This window comes from Wolffia australiana, chromosome 15 (genome assembly GCF_029677425.1).
Source record: "Wolffia australiana isolate 7733 chromosome 15, ASM2967742v1".
Classification (NCBI taxonomy): domain Eukaryota; kingdom Viridiplantae; phylum Streptophyta; class Magnoliopsida; order Alismatales; family Araceae; genus Wolffia; species Wolffia australiana.
Genome location: NC_135849.1, coordinates 11,825,528 through 11,845,956, shown reverse-complemented (window position 1 = coordinate 11,845,956; position 20,429 = coordinate 11,825,528). Strand labels below are relative to the sequence as shown.

The 20,429-nt window shown below is 43.3% G+C and overlaps 4 protein-coding genes and 1 long non-coding RNA gene across 8 annotated transcripts; 3 read left to right on the top strand and 2 right to left on the bottom strand.

The window, feature by feature from the left end:
* Positions 1-1,069: 1,069 nt before the first annotated feature.
* Positions 1,070-3,057, top strand: LOC144713188 (E3 ubiquitin-protein ligase GW2-like). 3 transcript variants are annotated; one of them, XM_078587702.1, is made up of 6 exons: positions 1,070-1,410; positions 1,525-1,576; positions 1,674-1,705; positions 2,366-2,431; positions 2,533-2,674; positions 2,824-3,057. In XM_078587702.1, the coding sequence occupies exons 1-6, from the start codon at positions 1,210-1,212 to the stop codon at positions 2,862-2,864; spliced, it is 534 nt and encodes a 177-aa protein (XP_078443828.1). In that variant the 5' UTR covers positions 1,070-1,209; the 3' UTR covers positions 2,865-3,057. The 3 variants fall into 3 exon arrangements, with proteins under 3 accessions (XP_078443828.1, XP_078443827.1, XP_078443826.1); XM_078587701.1 differs by having other exon boundaries at positions 1,072-1,410; positions 1,660-1,705; positions 2,350-2,431; positions 2,542-2,674; XM_078587700.1 differs by having other exon boundaries at positions 1,082-1,410; positions 1,660-1,705; positions 2,350-2,431.
* A 132-nt stretch (positions 3,058-3,189) lies between these two features.
* Positions 3,190-4,930, top strand: LOC144713186 (tetraspanin-8-like). The gene is made up of 2 exons (XM_078587698.1): positions 3,190-3,815; positions 4,471-4,930. Exons 1-2 carry the CDS (start codon positions 3,315-3,317, stop codon positions 4,765-4,767), a joined length of 798 nt encoding a protein of 265 aa, XP_078443824.1. The 5' UTR covers positions 3,190-3,314; the 3' UTR covers positions 4,768-4,930.
* A 126-nt stretch (positions 4,931-5,056) lies between these two features.
* LOC144713296 (uncharacterized) lies at positions 5,057-7,081 on the top strand. The gene is made up of 2 exons (XR_013583999.1): positions 5,057-5,325; positions 6,847-7,081. It is a non-coding gene; the product is annotated as an uncharacterized LOC144713296 (long non-coding RNA).
* LOC144713295 (transcription factor IBH1-like 1) lies at positions 6,514-7,851 on the bottom strand. Its single transcript, XM_078587867.1, has 2 exons — positions 7,322-7,851; positions 6,514-7,244 (listed from the first exon to the last, which is right to left on the bottom strand). The coding sequence occupies exons 1-2, from the start codon at positions 7,765-7,767 to the stop codon at positions 7,229-7,231; spliced, it is 462 nt and encodes a 153-aa protein (XP_078443993.1). The 5' UTR covers positions 7,768-7,851; the 3' UTR covers positions 6,514-7,228.
* Positions 7,852-14,844: 6,993 nt separating this feature from the next.
* On the bottom strand, positions 14,845-18,640 carry LOC144712990 (putative E3 ubiquitin-protein ligase XBOS32). 2 transcript variants are annotated; one of them, XM_078587437.1, is made up of 11 exons: positions 18,431-18,634; positions 18,107-18,350; positions 17,959-18,018; positions 17,115-17,186; positions 16,858-17,033; positions 16,616-16,776; positions 16,072-16,130; positions 15,957-16,003; positions 15,535-15,675; positions 15,371-15,462; positions 14,845-15,287 (listed from the first exon to the last, which is right to left on the bottom strand). In XM_078587437.1, the coding sequence occupies exons 2-11, from the start codon at positions 18,299-18,301 to the stop codon at positions 14,869-14,871; spliced, it is 1,422 nt and encodes a 473-aa protein (XP_078443563.1). In that variant the 5' UTR covers positions 18,302-18,350; positions 18,431-18,634; the 3' UTR covers positions 14,845-14,868. The 2 variants fall into 2 exon arrangements, with proteins under 2 accessions (XP_078443563.1, XP_078443562.1); XM_078587436.1 differs by having other exon boundaries at positions 16,616-17,033; positions 18,431-18,640.
* Positions 18,641-20,429: the final 1,789 nt, after the last annotated feature.

Sequence of the window (20,429 nt, the reverse complement as noted above, 5' to 3'; positions counted from 1 at the left end):
TGTATGACTCTTGCTATTGCTCTTAAGATGCTTCAATGATAACCCATCCTCTCTCTTCATCTCTCCAATGATCAAGAGTAACTTTACGCATGATTTTGGCAATCATCCGCACCTTCGCTTGATATTTACTACACATATAATCATTCTTCTGTTACTAATAAAGTTTAGCCTCTATTTTTCTGTCGATCTGTTATTTCACCCTGATAGTATCATATACCTAGAAATAAATGTATTTTCCGAGTACAAACAATAAATAAGTAAGATTGATTCCATAATTTTGTGACCGCATATTGTGAGATTTGGATTGAGACAACATGCACAAGGTAGAACAGCAGAAGTAGTGTTTGCCCAGTCGATATTTGTTTGATCTCTGATATCAGAGTACCAATATCTAATATCCAGATATCAGTTTAAAAATATGCACCCACTGTCCCATATGGAAAAAAAGAAAAGTAGAAAAAAAAGTATAAATAGTTTCAAAGAAAATCGTAATGAGAAAATATTGGGCTCACATCATGTATTAGAAAACGTTGACCGGTCAACTGGGCTTTGGTGTTTGCTTGACGGGGCCTGTTTGGCCCAGACCAGGCTAATTATTAAGTTCTACTTCAAACAGTCTAACCAAATTCAATATTTATGAAATCCATTTACAAATATTAATTCTAAACGAAATATAACTCATATGGGTTTATTCTGTATTTTACTGTTTCGTGCTAAATAATAAATTACTTAAATTATATTTTTATAAATATGTAGAATATATAAAAAAATCTATATTCAATATCGTCATCCAACCCCAAAGATGAAGATGTCTGCCGTGGACAATATCGGTGATATGGGATATTGGGGTCGGGATGGGCATACGCTAACGAGAAGTGCCAAGTGTAATGGGAATTTCTTTTCCAAGTGTCCGGTGAAAACAGGAACCGTGTCACAACCTCAACCCCAGCTGCAGCAGAGAATCTTCGAGAGTTAAAAGTCGTGTTAGAATTGCCTACGGGTTCTCTCAATAGGCAACCAAAGATTTCGTCTTCGCAAAGCAAGGGTCGGGAAGAACATTAAATTAATCACGGAGAATAAATAGCAGTATTTGTTTGAGTAGGGAGTGTTCTTTCCATAGCCAGCGAACATGATATGATGGGACGTGAGAGAAGTTGCAGACGAGATGCGGTGATGATGGAAGGTAGATGAGAAGGAAGGCGAGATGCAATGGGAAACTGCGTGTGCAGATTAGGGTGGAGGGGGGGCGTGGATGAACGGCTGACGAGGCCTCAGCGGGTGACATGGCAGCCATCGAACGTCGATTACAAGAAGCTGAGAAGACTCATACTTTCCAAGAAGCTGGCTCCGTGCTTTGACGCCATCGATGATCCTAATCTAGATCTCGAAGAGTGTCCAATCTGTTTTTTTGTGAGTAATTGATTTTCTTTTCGATGTTTAATGAAACATTTTCTTTCTTCCCCTTTAATTTCTGCTGACGATTTCGTGATGACGACTTCTGTACTTTTTCTTTTGAATTTGAAGTATTATCCGAGTCTGAATAGATCGAGATGTTGCGGGAAGGGAATTTGCACCGGTGAGACTTCATCTCCCGCAGCGCTTGTCATCTTGTGATTTTCGTTTTCCAAGCTGAATTTCTAAAGAGAATCGTAAATACAGAGTGCTTTCTTCAGATGAAGCCGTCGAATGTCATGCGGCCTGCGCAGTATCCTTCTCGTCAAGTCTATCATTTCCAGAGAATGATACTGTTCTTTTACTGTACATAATATACTTCATCATAAAGTTCACTATTTAGTCTCTTTCCAAGTCATCCCACGCATCAATTTATTATTCATCGATCTATTATTTGTGTATAAGCCTTGGAAACTTCTTTGGAGTCAATAGATTTTGTGTTTCTATTCATTGCTCAGCAATCGTTATCATTTCGAATATTTCAGGCCAGTGGATGTTTTTGTATTAAAACTCAGAAGTCAAGGAATCTCTTTTACGGCAGGACCACCTTGGTCTCATTGGATATTCGGGGCATTTCTATATTTTGGATCTTATAAACCAGGAAATGCCATTCCTTTCTAAAAAAAGGGATCAGGCAACATTTATTTCTGTAATGCATTCCGGCAGTTTATAATATATTTCTTTAATTTTTGGACCGAGAGTCTTTGCAAGGAACGCACAATCCTGTAAAACTCGTCCGGTTCAGTTTACTCCTGAAAGACGGAATCGATCAAAAAAATTGTCTCGCACGCATGCCCACACCATATGATTGATTTCCTCTAGTTCTTTCGCCAAAGAGTCGTAGCAAAGAATATAAAATCCAAGAACTCGTCTGTTTTAGTTTCTTAACTACTAAAGGTGCCCCTTCTGCAAGACTTCTTATTACGCAGTCGAATTTCGCGGCGCAAGGTCCAGGGAGGAGAAGGAACTCGAACTCGCGGTTCGTTCTCATACCGACTACTCTTCTCACAGATTCTAGTTCGCTAGAAAATTATACGCGATCATCGAATATCTGAGCACATAACTCAAAATACGACATAGGAGGAGCAGAAAGTCATTCAGGCGAAGCTAAGGATGCAATCCGAGACCTCACAAGATTCTCCGCAAGCTGCATCGATCAACGCAGTTTGGACAATGTCAGGCGCAGAATCTCCACGTCCAATACCGGAAGAACAGTCTACTGGTTATTTTCTTGCTCGATGCAAAATTTTTATTATCTCTAATACGCTATTGGCTCGTTCTTGCTACCTATCGACGAACAACTCTTTATTTTCTTCTCCGATCTCAGGGCTCGGTGCCCATGATCAAATATTTAATTTTTTTCTCCTGCAGACTCGGAGAATTCGATGAGGATTCTGAAGGAGAAATGGTGACGAGCCGCTAGTTGAACTTTTCCAAGCTCTTCCAGAAGGCCGTTGACCAGCCGACTCACCTGGGGAGACGCATCGGACGGTTCCCAGCTGGACACGTAGCCGTCTAGAAAGGACTGGATCTTTACCTGTACATTCCAAGTTTCCATTGTATTGTCCTTTTACCCAAAGTCAACGCGCTACCACTAAACGGGAAGTTGCGCTCGTGGTCAACGGTTGGGCAGGGTGATGAGCGTCGTGCTCCCATGAACATTGCCCGTTATATAAACTGAAACCCAATTAAGGCCCACGTCGGATCTCTTCACACCGTCCGGTCGCCATCGGATGGCTCTACCCCTGCATTAGCCGAGGCCCGTGCCTATTTAATCTCTCGCGTTCGGAGTCAGAGCCAGTTGCTGAGAGATTTAGCGATAAGACTGATAGAGAGAGAGAGATAGATTGATAGAGAGTGAGATGGTGAGGTTGAGCAACAGTGTGATCGGGATACTTAACGTGGTGGCGCTGCTGGTTTCGATACCAGTGCTGGGGGGCGGAATATGGCTGGCGGCGAGGGGCGGAGGCGAGTGCGAGAGGTTGCTGGAGAGGCCGGCCATGGCGGTGGGAATCTTCCTCATCCTTCTCTCTCTAGCCGGGCTCGTCGGCTCGTGCTGCCGCGTTGCATGGCTATTATGGGTTTACCTTCTGGTGATGTTTCTGCTTATCGTCCTCGTCTTCTGTTTCACCGTTTTCGCTTTTGTCGTCACGAACAAGGGCGCTGGTGAGGTGGTATCTGGGCATGGTTACAGAGAGTATCGCCTCGGCGACTACTCTCACTGGCTCCAGAAACGCGTTAACAACGCCGAAAATTGGGTCAAGATACGCAGCTGCCTACACGCCAGCAATGTCTGCCACGCCATACACGGGGGGAACCAGACCATCGACCAGTTCATTCGTCGTAATCTCTCTCCTATCCAGGTATATATTCATATCTTTCTCTCGATATCAATGTATCGATATATCCATTCATCTGACTGTCTTTCTGTCAGCCTATCTATCCTTCCTAATAATTGACTATTCATTTCTTCATCTATGTATCCATCCGCCCATCCACGCAACCAACCAACTAATCATCCATCCATCAAGGCATCCACGATTACATACACCCATCCATCGGTCCATCTATTTTTTCAATCGATTTATAAATGCATATGTCAATCCATGAGTACATACATCCATTCATCGGTCCATCTATTTTTTCAACCGTCTAATCGTCCGACCATTCTATATTTAAATCATTGCTTATTATTCTATCACGTAATTACGTAAACGATGTCTATTCATCTATCAATCATTCTGTCTGAAACTGCTTGTCTTAAACTGCTTTTCTAATTATCAACTATCCACCATCGATATATGATCTTTTCTATCGACATATCTCTGAATCGATCCATTATCGTTGAATCCATCGGTCATTAGATCGCTCTATCAATTATGTATTAAATCTCCTTTATGGATGAGGCGGTCCACTTCTCGGAGTATCGTTCAATCGTTCAACAGCCTTATCTAATTATGTTCATCTTTCTATCGTCGCTTCTATTTATCTATCTGATCGTGCATGGCAATTTCGTAGTCTGGGTGCTGCAAGCCGCCGACAGAGTGCGGGTTCGTGTACGAGAGTCCCACGCGGTGGCGGCGCAGCGAGAACACAACGGCAGCGGCAGCCTCGAACGCCGACTGTGCCACGTGGAGCAACGACGAGCGCGAGCTCTGCTTCGGCTGCGGCTCATGCAAGGCCGGCGTCCTCGCCAACCTCCGAAGCGACTGGAAGAAGCTGGCGGTCGTCAACATCTTCTTCCTCGTCGTCCTACTTCTCGTATACTCCATCGGCTGCTGCGCCTTCCGCAATGCCCGCCGTGCCAAGTTCTGACCCTCCTACAACAGCTTTCGTAGACCCACTTCGTTTCATCTTTGAATTATCTTTGGCATTTTCTTTTCTTTGATTGGTGTCAATGGCGGTGTCTTGTAATGGGCCGAGTAATACCGTTAGTTTTCTCGAACTTCCTCGGTTGATCTCCGGTTTATCTTGACGTTTTCTTTTCTTTGATTATTGACAATGGCGATTAGTCTTGTGATGGGCCGAGTAATGGTGCTTTTGTACTGTCGATTTGTCGGGCTGTCGTCTTGACAGGTGGGAGGAGTCGACCGTTTGACACGTCAAACTTCCTGTTACCGCCAATCGAACAGTTTAGAGAGAGAGTGTGTGATAGACAGAGGAGAGATCGTGAGTGAGAGAGAATGGGAGAGAAGAAAGGAGATGGGGGACGGAGTTTGAAGCCGCGTAGGAGGCGTGACAAGAGGAGTAAGAAGCTTTTGAAGGGTTTGATTGAGTACTTGACCTCGGATTCGTACATGTACGCTCCGCTCATCGATGGCTCTTCATCGTGTGCTCTACAATTTGGTGACCTTCTTGCATTTCTTTCGCCAGGTTGGTGAGCGTTGATCAAGAAGTAGTCTCCTCATTCCCATCTTATTTTCGATTCTCGCTTTATTGGCAGTTCGGTGGTTTCTCTTCTGCATGTTTGACCGGCTTAGGAACTAGGAAGAAGTGTCCATACATTTCTGCATCTTTCTTTTTTGGCGTTTGCATTTTATCCTTTCCTCCGCAAGAAATGGCAATTCTTTCTTCAGCCCAAACCTTCCCAAGTACGCAGGAGGCTTTTCCTCTTGGGAAAATTGTTTTTGATTCTAGTAGATGCAAAACTTGCTGTGTTTTGGGTGCCGAAGAAGTCCGACGGCGCATCTGTGTCGATTCCTCTCTCATCCCTTCATGTCTACCCCAAATTCCTTCCATCAAGATTTAGAGCAACAAATTTAATTTAAATCCTAGAGAACCAAACATCTGAATGAACATAAAACTACGTAACTATGACTGACGTCGTGGGTTTTAGTTCGTTTGACCGTGGGTTATTCTGGACTCAGAGGCTTCCTATGTTCCATGCTCAGTATGTGTTGAGGGAAATAATTTAATTTTTTGGTAGGATGTAAAACCTGTCGGTCTTTCAAAAACAGGAAATTCTGGAAGGGCTGTCGCCGGTATTTACTCGGAAAAAAAACTAGCGAGTTAGAAAATGAATCGCGGACATCAAACAGGCCTGCTATTTCAGTTCTACCCCTCGTTGATTTTCTGAAAAAGTGGTCCTTCATGAGGCTTGAGGATGTTCTCATTTTAGAAGGGGATATTCTCTGGAAACAGTTCATCTCTATGTCCATAACGTTTCGCTGTAAGCCTTTCCTTCCAATCATCTTTCGTTTAAAACCTGATATCGTCAGATTTTTTGTGACCCAATGAGCCAAAGGAATATTGACTGGTCCTACTCGTGTGTATGAATCGATCTAACCTAAGAGGATTCTGTAGACAAATTTGGATCTCCCAAATAATAAAATGAGGCTTTATCCTCGTCTTTTTTTAAATAAGAATTCCTCTTCCTCTTATACATGAGCATGACCCATTCGGCCTCTAAAATCATTAAATATCTCTCACAACCCTGCCGCCACTGCTGATCTGGCGCCGTTGCTGATAAATTAAGGACCGAGCATCTCTGTTTCTTTCGCCAATGAAAAAGTACGGTTGCCATTTATTATGGCCTCCATAATTTTTAGAGAGAGAGAGCTCTTCACCAAGAAGACTAGAGATCGTATAAATCTGAATCCAAGAAACAGAAGTTGAATACATTTGAAAACCCCCTAATGGTTGTCATTGTTAGAGAGGGTTAGAAAATGCATTTTACCCGGAATAGAACTTTAATTCCGTTTGTTATATTTTTACTACTGCGAGAGAGAGAGGAAGACAGAGTGAGAGGCCTATGTTTCGATGTTTTTTGAACTCCACATTAGATTGAGCAAGGACCAAGTGGTTCTTTCTACCGCTTTGACACGAGGCTTTGAGGTTAATAGCAAAAACTTGTCATTAAGGAGATGATCGGTGGCTTCCTTGTTTCTTTTGCAGTGAAAGTGGTGCCGCCGGGTCGGTCGCCATCTAAGTGAGCCGCAGCCCTCTACGATGACACTCCGCTTCTAGTGTCTTCAATCGATCTTTTTTGCCCGTCATCGCTCTGTGTTACATGGAGATTAACGGATGGATATAGAAATCTGTCCTTCAATCTCCATATCTATCTTTCTCTACCCCTATTTCGTCTCTACTCGACGACCCACGCAATAAATTTCTCGTTCTCTTCTCTTTCTGTCTCTCTCTCTAACTTCATCGATATCTTGCTCGCTCTGAAAGTGGCAAGGTCAAGCACGTGGCTTGCCTGCGGAATCCGAAGAAGCACCAAGGATGTAGTCAATTCCCGCACGATAGAAGGGGAGACGACGAAACCTACAACTTATTACCCTTTGAAGTCCCTGCATGGAGGAAATGATTAACAGATTAAGCATCAATAAAATTATTCAAGAGTTTGAGAGAAAGATAGAGCACTCACGGGCAGTAGCGCGTCCCCACGGAGGTCACTAAACGGCGCAAAACATCGACCTGAGCGCGAAGGGAGACGACATAGTCGGCAGCTTCGTCCAAGAGCTCGGTGAGGTCATTAATCGAGTCTCCGCCGGGGACGAGGCGCTTGAGAACCTGGGTTCTCCTCCGGACTATACTCCTAGCAAGCTTGATAGCGGCGGCGCGAGGCGTCCTACGTACCCTCTTCTGAAGGGTGATCTTCTTCCTCTGAGGAAGTTCATGGCTGGACTTGGTCTTGTGAAGGTTGGCGATGACGGCGAGGCTCCATCGTCTTCTTCCTTTGGCCAAGGCCATGGCGGCGTCGGCTGCAAGCTTGACCGCCCTCTTCCTCTCTATCACCGTGGAGCTCGACGGATAGTCAACTCGCTGTAAGCCAGCCTTCAAGTAGCGGAGCAACTTGTCCTCAAAGCTCATTTTTTTTCTTCGTGAACCCTGCCCTCATCCCTCGCCGTTTTATCTAGAACCTGGTCTATAGAGAGAGAAAGAGAACGAGAGAGAGACATAGAGAGAAAGCACATGCGAACACATGCAAGAGTGAGGCCCACGGACTACGGGCGAGATTATATAGATTAAAAGGAAGAATTCTAATCTTTGGCCGATTATCGTTCTGTGGATATTCTTTGAAGGGCAGGACAAAGGATGTAAGTTAAGACTTCGCCATGGCCTGTCGATGAGCTTTCAGACTGGGGCAAGTCCCCGGGGAAAATTCCATGGCACATGGACTTCACATGTGCCATGGAATTTGATGGATGCGCTCGATGGGACGGGTGCAAGCCAGAGCGATCTGGGTAATGATGGGGGAGAGCCCTCCAGCTGGTAAGGCCATAGCTCGTCGCCGAGCGGAGGACCACATCGGGCGGCGACGAGGGGGGTTACGTGGCTAAGAGGGTTCGTATGCAGACAAATGTATGGCCTTTCTTCTTCTCTCTCTCTCACTAAAGATTAACTTCTCTCTCATTCGCTATCTATGTCTCTATCTCTCTATCTTGCAAGCTCTATACCTCTCTCTATGTAGCTATCTGAATCTCTCTCTCTCTGTCTCCCTATCTCTCTGTCTTGCTATTGGTATGTCTATCTCTCTATATCTTTATATCGCTATCTATATATCGCTTTCGCTCGATCCCTTGATATATTTCTCTCTTTATCCTGCTATCTTCTACATATCTCCCATCTATATATCTATCTCCTTCTCTATCTCTCTACATATATCTCATGTATCTTCCTATTTGGCTGGTGAATGTGCGGATGTAGTTTCACGAGACAAACCGTGAAAAGGCGAAATCTGAAGTGATAAGAACGGAATGGGAAAGAATGACAGTGCGCGTTTAAGTCAGTTTTTCGTGACAGAATATACAGTTTCATTCCATTTCCATTCGAGGGGCTTGATGGAGAGGATAAAATAACGGAAGGAAGACGGATGACGTAATTGAACGGAATGCGCCGGTGGTGTAGTACCCTTTCAGCTCTCATGTCAGCTAACGTAAAGGATGACGTTAATAGGAGAAAATCACAGTTGCATCGTCAGGGCAGGAACGAAAGAGCGTGGTCGAGATGACGCCAAGTCGCCAGTGGAGAGACAGATACAAAGGGAGAGATAGAGAGAGATAGATAGATACGGATCTAGAGAGAGATGTGGAAGTCAACGCGAACAACCCGTAGTAGCATGAATCATGAATGTGGTCGTCCATGGGAATATAGCATCGCCAGAGGATGAAGCAGCGGCATGTTTTGTGCTATGCATGGCGACAGAGAGCCGCGCTAGAGGGTGTCGTTTTTCAAGACAGAGAAGAGACAGTAATGGGACCAGATCTGCGGCCTTCGTCGAGTCTAATCGTCTATTCTCTTGTGACATCCGACGGGAACTGTTCAGAGGGATGGAAGCATCCAAAAGAGACCAACGCAGACGGCTACCAGATGTGACTTTTGCGGAAGATGCCGAAAGACGATGGAAACAAGAAAAACTAAGAAATAAAGATGGATGAGTACACTGTGGTTTGCTTTTCTATTCTCTGATCCAGGTGGGTCAATGTTTGTTCGTGGACTCCATTAAACGAAGGCAAGAGTTGACTAGGAATCAACGTCTCGGTCAAAAGGGAAATTATTGAAGTCGTTCTGGGCCTTGTTGGGCCAGCTCGTCTTCTTTTTCGCATGGTGGACGAAGCTCTTCAGAGTTCAGACAGATGAACAAACGACAGAGAGCCACTTCAATCGCAAGAAAGAAAAGTACAGAGACAAGGATAGTAATTGCAAGTTACTGCTCCAGCTTGGTATTTCGCAAATGGATTCTTTTTGTACGTATGATGACCTGATTGAACGTGAATATGCTATGAGGGCACGGCGTACTAGCAGCATTTCCGTTGCGGAAAACGGAGAGAAAAGATTGAGGAAGACCATGATCTGAGGCACGGACGATTTAACAGTAATTGTACTTGGCTCGTCCAGTGTTTTTTTAAACTATTTTTTTATCATGGGCAAGACGAGAGGATATGATCGCAGGGCGCATATAGCAATAGTTCTGTTGCGACAAATAAGAGAAAATATAAGACAAGACAATGATCTGAGGCGAGGACAAGCTGCTAATTACTGGGTTTGGCTTGCCTGTTTTTTTTTTCCTTATCTATAATGGGTTTTGGGTATGACGAGCCGACAGAACAAGCCCATGCTCTGAGGGCACGGTGTACCGTCATACGGAAGAAGACAAAGAAGTTTGAACAAGCCTCAGTTGAGGACGAGCGCCGTGTTATTCAATTTTAGTCATACTGCGATTCCTTTCTTTATTACATGCATTACCAGCTCATTCATTTTACAGCTCCCAAGTCTGGTGACACGGCGTAGAAGAAGAGAAGTAGCAATTCTATGATCTAAAGCCAGTACGAGCTACAATTTACTGGCTTTAGCTCGCCAGGTTGTTTGTTTCCTTGTACTTTTAATTTCGGTCAGGACGAGCATAAAGAACAATTCATGATCTGCGATCACGGCGTTGCAGCATTACCTTCGAGAAGAAAGTATCATAAAATTAGAATAATATCTGAAGCGATGACGGCCTGCAACGAGTTGAATCTAGTCCAACTTTACGCTTGTTACTTTTTTGTTCTAAAAGAAGCCCTGAACCTGATAGCACGAGGTTGGATGATATCAATACAATATCCGTCAATCTGAAGCAAGGAAGAGCTATCAATGTAAATAATAATACACCTTTTGTCCAATGATTTAATCTATATTACTTGGTTTCGATGAAGGCCAGTATATGCTCATCGAATAAGTCCAGGAAGAAGATGAGAAAACATAGAACAAGCCTCATAACTGAAACAAGGATCAGCTTACAAGTGGCGGTGGAGGTTCTAATGATCCCTACGATCAGCTCTAAGCTCGGCCGAGTTAATGCCGCTGCAGGAGCGGATCAAGGAATTAAATACAAGACCGACTAGTTTCTGCGGTTTCAGTAAATGGTGTTCGAGCCGTGACCGCCAGGCTACTCGCGCTGTAGGTCTTCTGAAGTGTTCCTTCGACCTGGAACATATCCTGCGTTCAGAACGAGCGATTCTGCTCGTAAGTTTGTGAGTCGAATGGACTCTCGAACACTGCGGGAAGAAGAGGCAGAAAGAAGTACGCTCCGCCGCCTTCTGCGAGTCGCAGGGTAGAAGTTGACGGGTCGGCGTTTAATGGCGTTTAAACGAAGGCAATTTAATGGAACTTTCTGGTCTTGCTTGTTGTAAGCCGAGCGCTATTCCAGAGGTTTCACGTAGACAGAAAACGAGGTATAAACAGATGAGTACCTTTAGAGATGAGATAAAAGCTAGATTGATAGTAGAGAGAGGAAGTTGTATGGAGAGAATATAGATAGATACATAGGGGAAGGATAAAGAGATAGTGTAGATAGATAGACGGAGGGAAAGAGAGATAGATAGATAGGGGTGATAGGGAAATCAAACAGATGATAGATAGGGGGGAATAGGGAGATCGAACAGATAGATAGATAGATAGGAGGGACAGAGAGATAATAAATTGATAGATATTAGATAATATAGATAGATAGGAGGGACAGAGAGATAATAAATTGATAGATATTAGTTAATATAGATAGACAGGAGATATAGAGAGATAACAAATTGATAGATATAGAAAATATAGTGAGGTAAGAGGGATAGAGAGAAAATAAATTGATAGGTAGTAGATAATATAGATAGATAGGAGGGGTAGAGAGATACTAAATTGATTACTTATAAAGTTTGGTTTGTTCGTAACATACTGAAAACTACCTAGTTTGAAGAATTACAGGCTTTTCTTTTTGAGAAGCTATGGTTACTTCTTAGAATTAATAGATAGTAGAAAATATAGATAGATAGGAGGGACAGAGAGATCAATGAGAGATGGATAGATAGATAGATAGATAGATAGATAGAGAGGAGTATAGAGAGATAACATATAGATAGTAGATAATATAAATTGGACGGATTGACGGATAGGAGGGATTGAGAGTTAATATAGTTGATAGATAGACAGAGATGGATAGAGATTGGTACATAGTTAGGGATATAATGCGAAAGTGAGATAGGTCTATAGATAGATGGAGATAGAGATGGAAAGGAAGGTGGATATATATGTACAGAGGAAGTGAGGGACTGTGTCTGTGAGAAATAGAGAGAGGGAGAGAGGGAGAGAGGGAGAGAGGGAGAGAGGGAGGTCATTCCAGTTTCCATGGCATCTGCGACGTCTTAAAAGATGGGGGCCGACCGTCACGTCGGAGTATGGTGTTTCTGTTATTCTTAACCTTTCTCTTCTGTTGACTCTTGCAGATTCTCCGGAGAAGAGGACTCGGTCAAACACCATTACTGCAGCCTAGCACAGGCAAGCCTGCGAGCTCTGTACACGGCGCCCAGCCAGGCATGTTGACGGGACAGAGGAAGGTTTAGACCGACGGCATCACCCGTATTTAAGAACTTTGCCAACATCCGTGAAAGAGAGACGAAGAACATATCCGTGAGCGAGGCCATATCGAGACTGCAAGATAGGTAGAGAGAGAGCGAGAGAGCGGGAGAGAGAGAGAGAGAGAGAGAGAGAGAGAGAGAGGGAGAGAGATAGCGAGAGAGAGATAGACAGTGAAAGGGAGAGAGAGAGAGAGAGAGATAGTGAGATGGAGAGAGATAGCGAGAGAGAGATAGACAGTGAAAGGGAGAGAGAGAGAGAGATAGACAGTGAGAGGGAGAGAGAGAGCGAGAGAGAGAGAGATAGACAGTGAGAGGGAGAGAGAGAGCGAGAGAGAGATAGACAGTGAGAGGGAGAGAGAGAGCGAGAGAGAGATAGACAGTGAGAGGGAGAGAGAGCGAGAGAGAGATAGACAGTGAGAGGGAGAGAGAGACAGTGAGAGAAAGAGAGAGCGAGAGAGAGAGACGGGGAGAGAGATAGAGAGGGCACTACGGTGGAATTTGTTCTTCGCGTGAGGCCTAGGTCTGAGAAGGAATGATGACGGGCGGCGGAGGCAGCGAGCGTAGGCCGCAATTGGGCGCGGATTAATGAGCGGGCATGAATGGGCATGGAACCAGACGGATAAACTGAGAATAAGTGAATAACTGAGCAAAAGATAACATTTTGCCGGCGCGCTGACAAGGGATCCTCTGCTTTTCTGCGTAGAAAATCCTAATCCCTGGGACAAACCTTATTCTTGTTCCGTGCCCTGTTACACGCAAAAAATGCTTGCAAACAATGAACAACCAACTTTGATTGCAAAAATAAGAAAAATTACAAGTTAATAGCGAATCAAATCCGATTTGCGTTATGTAAAGATAATTGAAATATCTGAGACTTACATTACTCAAGTGTCGAGTATTCATCTAAATTGGGACAAATTGTTTAATGTTAGTATAAGAATCTGATACGTTTAAAGGAAATCTGTCAGTTAGCCATGGGTTAAGCAGTCTTGGTGATGATGAACAACTGCCTAGTATTCTTTAGTGCAAAGCATATAATTTATTTTGGATATGTTCAATAGAAAGAGAATTCCAACTGTGAAGTTGGAATTACACATCTTGAGATGAACATGCGCAATGGAAGACGAACAGCTCCGCGGAATCTTGACAATTAAATGATGGGGAGAAACGACATGATGGGTCTCAGAGCGCAGGTGGGAGGAGACGAGAGCAGGACGAACAGTCACAGCTTGCATACGGCAGCCTCCATTTATGACGAACAAACTTCACGCACGTCCAAAGGCATTCATGTTTCCTTTTCACTCTGATTAGGAGAAGGCGTTCATGTGCTGTGATCTGAATGTGGGCGGTCTTTAATGAGGGAGGATTTCTCACGAGGACCCCATCAGTTACTGATCTACTGTCTGAAATCACTGTAGCCAAGCGTTACACCAGCTTGTTCTGTGACTGATGGGGCGACTCCCAGGCGCAGACTCCACGCTAGGGTAAGAGAGATTGGCGCCATTCAATGCCCCAGCGGTGGGTGGTCTTCAAGTTACTCCTCTTTATATCTTCTTCCTCCCTGCCTTGAACGACATGTCAACGTAATGACCAAACATAGATAGCTGCTCAGAAGACCCGAACAGAGAGAGGAGAGATAGATAGATAGATAGATTGAGAGAGATAGATAGAGAGAGCGAGAGAGAGGAGAGACAGATATTTATAAAGAGATATATATATATATATATATATATAGAGAGAGAGAGAGAGAGAGAGAGAGAGAGAGAGAGAGAGTGGCGTACCAAGATGACTGCACTAGCCTGCCCCCGGCCTGTTACGTAGACCTCCCGCATCTTGTTCTAAGTCTCTTTCTCTCTATCTCTAAAACCCTAAAACCTGAGGTAACATTTTGCCGAAAGGTTTAATGCCTTTCCCTGGGATCGTCTGGTGTCTCACAAGTCACAAGTCTTTCAAGGATGGCAGATTGGGGAATGTCAGCCTCCTACATCGATTCCGCATTTACTGCTCCTCCCAACCTTCTCATTATATAAAGCACTGGTGATGCCCTTCAACAGGCATCTCCACCATTTCAAGCCCCAAATTCTTCTTCAAAATTCCCTCGTCCATTTTTCTCTGTTTCGACTTTTTACGACAGATGTCGGCCACGGTATGTCTACCTCTACGGAAAGCTATGGCTGCACGCTCCTCCCAAACGTTCTACTTCGAAGTCTACATCAACAAGCACAGCCTGAAGAGCAGTTTCTTCTCCATTGTTGGCCTCCACTGACGCTATCCTGACTGAGCTCATCTCTCTTTCCTCTTCTCATTATTCACCATCATCTCTATCATCTAACTCTTTTTCTTGACCTTGCAAGACTTTTTTCTTCTCTTATCCAACCTCATTTGACTGCCCCTCATCTCTCCTCCCTCTCTTCTGTCTATCCCTCTTGAGCTTCATGTTGTAAATTTGTACCTATTTGGTTAAAAAATTCGATTTTGTACGAGTACTATTTGTTCAAGTGTTCTATCCTTTCTTCAGGTCCATTCTGTAGTTATTAGTGCCGCGATAATTTGTACTAGGTAGTGAAGAGAAAGGAGTTGTAAGACATTAGTTGTCCGTTGATACACATTGGTTAAGTCCCACAATCCATGACCGCCTGCACTCGCCCTGCGAAGTGGAGCGACGAAGTCGCGATTTGGAGCAGCGGACGAGGGAAGATCTTGTCTCCGACGTTCGCATGCATGAGTTTAGTCTCATGGAGGGAAACTTCTGGCTGCCGAGCGACGGTACGCGGGAAGAAAACGATGACGACGCCACAATACTGCCGCCATGGTACTGTACGCGCATAGAAAGCGAACGGCTTGTCTTTGTAACTGCATTCGTACTCTCCATCTTATTGAAGACGACGATAGCGTTACGGCATAGCGGGCAAGTTATCGAACCGGGCGGCCCTGATGCGACGATAGAAGTGCTGTTCGTCGAGCAGAGATAAAGGGCACATCTTGTGCAGAATTCGTGACCGCAACCTGCGATAACGTATAGTTCAGTATAAATATACTGGGAGGAAACTTACGATATTTTTTATAAGGAAGCTGCTTGAATCGCTGACCTTCTGCAGCAACTGTGCAGCGTCGCTCCAGGCAAACTGCGCAGGGATCTACGCATGCTGGCGATTCACTGATATTTCGAAAGCCGCTTTCTCTGTTGGCGGGTTTTAATTAATGATGGATGTTTTGTTTATCATTTGTAAGAAGATCAACGATTTTGACGCACCTGGCAATCTTCAGAATGCTCATTAATGGGAGAGAGAGATACGGAGAGGGTAGAATACGGCCTCGACTCTCGGGCTGTTTGCTAAGAATACCTTCCAGCCAATGTCTATGCCATGAGCGAGCTATCATCAGCGGTGTTAACCTATCGATAAAAATAACATTTGTCGTTGTCAGTTCCCTTGAGAAAGTTGGAACAAAAATAAATGATTTCAAAGACTTGTATAACTCCCATTGGAAAGAGTTTTTATATTTTTTCGAATGAAGACTGAATTAGTTTATAGAAGATATTTTGTGACAAGACAGTTTCAACAATGTCATGCGGCATGATATTGTATTTTTCATCCATTTGTCTCGAAGACCGTCTGTTTCAAACAGATCAAAACTTGAAGAAAAGCAAAGAAAATCGTGCAAGCAAAGATATACCCGTTTGCATTTTCCGCATCTAACGAGGCGCCCCTGGCAATTAGCACCTGAAATGAATCAAATTACGTTAGGAAAGCCCCAATATAATGGTACATAAATAAATCTACTAAATCACCTGGCAGCAGTGTGCATTTCCACCACAGGCAGCATAATGGAGGGGAGTGCTGCCGGCGCCTGCGTGGAAAGTAGGGTTAGTCTAATAGCATGTGGAGAGCACAAAACTTAAGTTTTATAAAATTTTAATCATCATAATTACGGTGCTTTCTCACGTAGCCTACGAGTCCAATCTCTTGGCCACGGAAATTAAGAAATTCTAAGAAGACGGCAGATGGATTAGGCCATATAAGCATTCGGCATACTGTGAATTAAACCCTTCATCTAAAATGACAGCGCTTAAAATAATGTTATTAATACAACATGGAGAAATTATTTCCAAGACAGACATATATGACACCAAAACCATGCGAAGAATAAAACCTACATCACCCCCCCCCCCCCCTTAAAGTTGAGACTAATTCGCAAGATGTTCTATTCTTTTGGAGCATAGTTTGAAAAACAAAATTACAATTTACAAGATAAGTAATGCCTCTGCACTGAGAATCTTTGCATGAAAAAAATAGACATATTTCTAAAAAGATAAAATTTTTGAGAGAGCCCACCAATCAGGTCGATGGTCGCTCCATCCTCCACTGTGACATTAGACACACGAGCTCCCAAGTCCAGAAGAAGATGAACACACTCAACATGGCCATTCAGAGCTGCCATATGAAGAGCAGTGATGCCGCCATCTGCGCACTTGTTGACAACCCCCGACAAGGCGCTAGAGACGAGAAGAAGAGAATATTTATTGGGCACCCAGCACAAATCAACTAAGTTGATAGCACTAAAGCAAAAGAACCACCTCTCATCGAATTCCGGCAAAGTTGGATCCCCTTTAGATCTTTCCCCTGCCCAGTTCCAGATCCGAGGCGAGCTTGGGACGTAGTCGGCAACGACGAGGCGAATGCAGCGTGCATGCCCATCAAGGGCCGCAAAATGGAGAGCAGTTCCTCTGTTTATGTAATCCGTCTTGTGTATCTGATTATTAAATCACAGTTTCCGAACCTCTCAGTCAGAATTCATGACATGAAGAGCCAACGAACAAAATTCATATCTTACGTTGGCTTTGAAGAGAATGAGAGTTTGAACCACTTCCCAGCGACCGTATTGGCAGGCTTGCATCAACGCCGTCTGTTCATTAGGTTGGAACATTAAAATGGTATCCCTCCAAATGAAGTTGGAAATGTAGTGACGGTAGATATATTTTTTTGGAGAGAGGCTAATTTATCAATCCATTCACAGGTCTCTCTTATGTTCACATCTAACATTATTAAAGAGCATGAAGGACACAGATCTAGATTTTTTTTCCTGAAAAAACATTGCATTTTTCAACGAATATGGAGATGATTCTTTGAATCAAAGAATGAAGTTTCGCTATCGGCCTTTTGTGTATTCTTATGAAATCATTTCACTCGCTTCTCCTCAATTCTTTGATTCACATGTCTCTGATATTGATATCTAACATAATTAAAGAGCATGAAGGAGGCAGACCAAGATTTTTTCCTCTAACATAATTTCTTTTAAAATGAAGATGGGATGGTTCTTTGAATCAAAGAATGAAGTTTCTGTTCTCGATTGTACGATAATTCTTATGAAAACATTTCATTCGCCTCTCTTCGTTTCTTTGATTCCCATTCTCCCAATTATTCATATCCTCCATCTCTTTCATTATCGTTTTCTCGAGAGTTCTTATGAATTCGTTTCAATGGAAGTTTCGCTATCCTAAATGATTGGTAGAAGGTATAACAAAAAAGGTATAATTGAACAACCGTACAACCCTCATCCATCAAATCCTCCTATTTCATTGCAGATAATATAAGGAAAAAACTGCAATACAGATTTTTTTCCCCTAATTTGACTAGCCAAAGAACTAACTTGACTTCAGAAGGATGAGCAACCTCACCTGGCCTCTGTAGTTTCTAAGGTTAATGTCCACGCCGGATTCGAGCAACAAGGAGACGATCTGCGGGCAAGAGAACAGAGACAAGAAATCTAAGAACTTGCAAGTTTTAACCCTAGTCATTTATTAGGATAGAGATTCAGCCTGCTACCTCGTGATGGCCCTGCGCGGCGGAATAATGAAGCGGTGAATTACGAACGCCGAAGGTGGAGTAGCGAGCCAGACGTGGATTATACTCGAGAAGCGCCTTCGCCTCTTGCAGATCACCATCCCTCGCGGCAGAGACGAGCCTCTCGCCAGAGGCCGAGCACCCAAACGAATTCCCCACAATGCTCAGAAAACCCATAATTTCCCAGCGATGTCAACGGAGATCAAAGATTGAATCTTTCCGGCCCCTGGTGAGATTTCTCCGCAGACCCATGTAGATCAGGCGAAATACGATCGCAATACAGGAGATCAAAGAGGGCGAAAGTACCTGATGATTGAGCGCTGGGTCGAAGACGATAACGATGAAGGATGGGCGATCGCAGCTTCTGGGTGGAGATTTGACATGGTGGGAGATTGTTAATTTGGGGATCCGAGTGGGCGCTCGGAGTCGTCGCCCATTCCTGCCGAGAAGAAGAGAGATGACAAGCAGAGGACCGAGAGAGACAAAAACTGTGTCTTGGCCTCTTTAGCTTAGAAGACTATTTTTAACCGCAGCTGTAGTGAAAAAACGAAGGCCCCAGAAAGCGAAGCCTCTGCACTTCTGAACGGGGACGAGCCAATCTCGGCCCTACTCTTACCCCTCAATCCTACGTCGTGCTCATGTAATGTGAGATGCACCCATCAGAACTAGATAGAGACGAGATATATAGAGAGATAGATGTATGATGAATATATATATGGACAGATAGAGAGAGAGAGAGAGAGAGAGAGAGGGACAGACAGAGATGGAGAGATGAATATATATATGGACAGATAGAGAGAGAGAGAGAGAGAGAGAGAGAGAGGGACAGACAGAGATGGAGAGATGAATATATATATGGACAGATAGAGAGAGAGAGAGAGAGATGGACAGACAGAGATGGATAGATGACTAGACAGATAGAGATAAAGAGAGAGATAGGGAGAGGAGAAATAGAGACATAAAGAAGGATAGACAGATTTATATAAAGTGAGTGGGAGAGACAAATAAAGAGAGACACAAATAGAGAGAGGTAAGGAGAGATAGAGAGAGATATATGGAGAGAGAGAGAGAGAGATAAGAGAGCTATAGAGATAGAGAGATAGATGTATATATATGTAGAGAGATATATATATATATATGAGGGGTATAGAGAGAGAAAGAGGGAGATAAGAGGGCTATAGAGATATATATATATATATGTAGAGAGTGAAATAGAGAGATAGGAGAGCTATAGAGATAGAGATATATACAGATATATATAGATATAGAGAGATATGGATGCATAAATAGTTAAAGGAGACATAGATATATCGAGAGATAGAGAGAGATAGGCAGATGTATATATAGATATATATATCATTATATAGATATAAAGAGAGTTATACAAACTGAGAGATATCAACAGATAGAGAGAGTGATGTGAATATGTCTAGTAAACAAGCCAATCAAACATTTCATATCGCGTTCTATGTTTATTAATAAAACATATTCATTTAGTGCACATGTAATGATCATAATGAAGTCCATGAATACATGATTGAACTTAGAGAATTATAATGAAATCCTAATACGGAGATCACTAGTTTTTAAGCATGTGTTCTAAACATTCATCTTTGAAGGATACTCAGGAATGACATCGAAGTATCCAGATAGAATAATACTATCTAGCCTCACTCATATGACGAGTAACGTCGTTCCCATAGCCATTAGCATGGCGACACGAAGGAATTGATCCGTACGAATTCCTGAATGGTATTATACGAAATTGTTAATCATGTTGATTCATGTTATAGTTATGTAAGTGCTCCTTAGGCCTTAGACACCAAAGACGTATTGTGGACTGTCAATTATACTTTGATTATGACCTATGTCTTAGTTCAGGTGCATGAAGAAGTTCATGACGAGGATTGAGAAGTCAAGATGGGATTTTCCACCCTCAGTATAAGAGGTGACAACTCAAGGAAGATGATATGATGAAGTCCTTGGCCAAGGCAGTGAAATATTAGAGAGGACTTCTCCGATGGTTTTCAAACATATCGGTACAAACTCAGATGACAAATTGGGGTTTTATAGTTTCCCATACCCTAGTCATCCTAGGAGCGTCAAGTGGACAAGGAACTATATTTACGTGGTAACTGAGGACAAATAAGTTCTATGTGTGAGTCAATACACACTCCTTTGTATCTTCTAGAGCACGAGGTGAAGCTTGGCATGCACGTGTTAGAGACTCAACCTATCGGTTAGGTTAAATCGATCTGACATTAATTAATCTATAAGATAATATAATTAATTAACTTGGAAGGCC

Coding starts and splice junctions, on each gene's coding strand:
- LOC144713188 (XM_078587700.1), top strand. CDS start 1,210: ATGGGAAACTGCGTGTGCAGATTAGGGTGGAGGGGGGGCGTGGATGAA. Junction 1,411..1,524: donor AGTGTCCAATCTGTTTTTTT/GTGAGTAATTGA, acceptor TTGAATTTGAAG/TATTATCCGAGTCTGAATAG. Junction 1,706..2,349: donor AATGTCATGCGGCCTGCGCA/GTATCCTTCTCG, acceptor TAACTACTAAAG/GTGCCCCTTCTGCAAGACTT.
- LOC144712990 (XM_078587436.1), bottom strand. CDS start 18,301: ATGGGTTTTCTGAGCATTGTGGGGAATTCGTTTGGGTGCTCGGCCTCT. Junction 17,034..17,114: donor TCATTCTCTTCAAAGCCAAC/GTAAGATATGAA, acceptor TTTAATAATCAG/ATACACAAGACGGATTACAT. Junction 15,288..15,370: donor CTGCACAGTTGCTGCAGAAG/GTCAGCGATTCA, acceptor ACGTTATCGCAG/GTTGCGGTCACGAATTCTGC.
- LOC144713295 (XM_078587867.1), bottom strand. CDS start 7,767: ATGAGCTTTGAGGACAAGTTGCTCCGCTACTTGAAGGCTGGCTTACAG.
- LOC144713186 (XM_078587698.1), top strand. CDS start 3,315: ATGGTGAGGTTGAGCAACAGTGTGATCGGGATACTTAACGTGGTGGCG. Junction 3,816..4,470: donor GTAATCTCTCTCCTATCCAG/GTATATATTCAT, acceptor GCAATTTCGTAG/TCTGGGTGCTGCAAGCCGCC.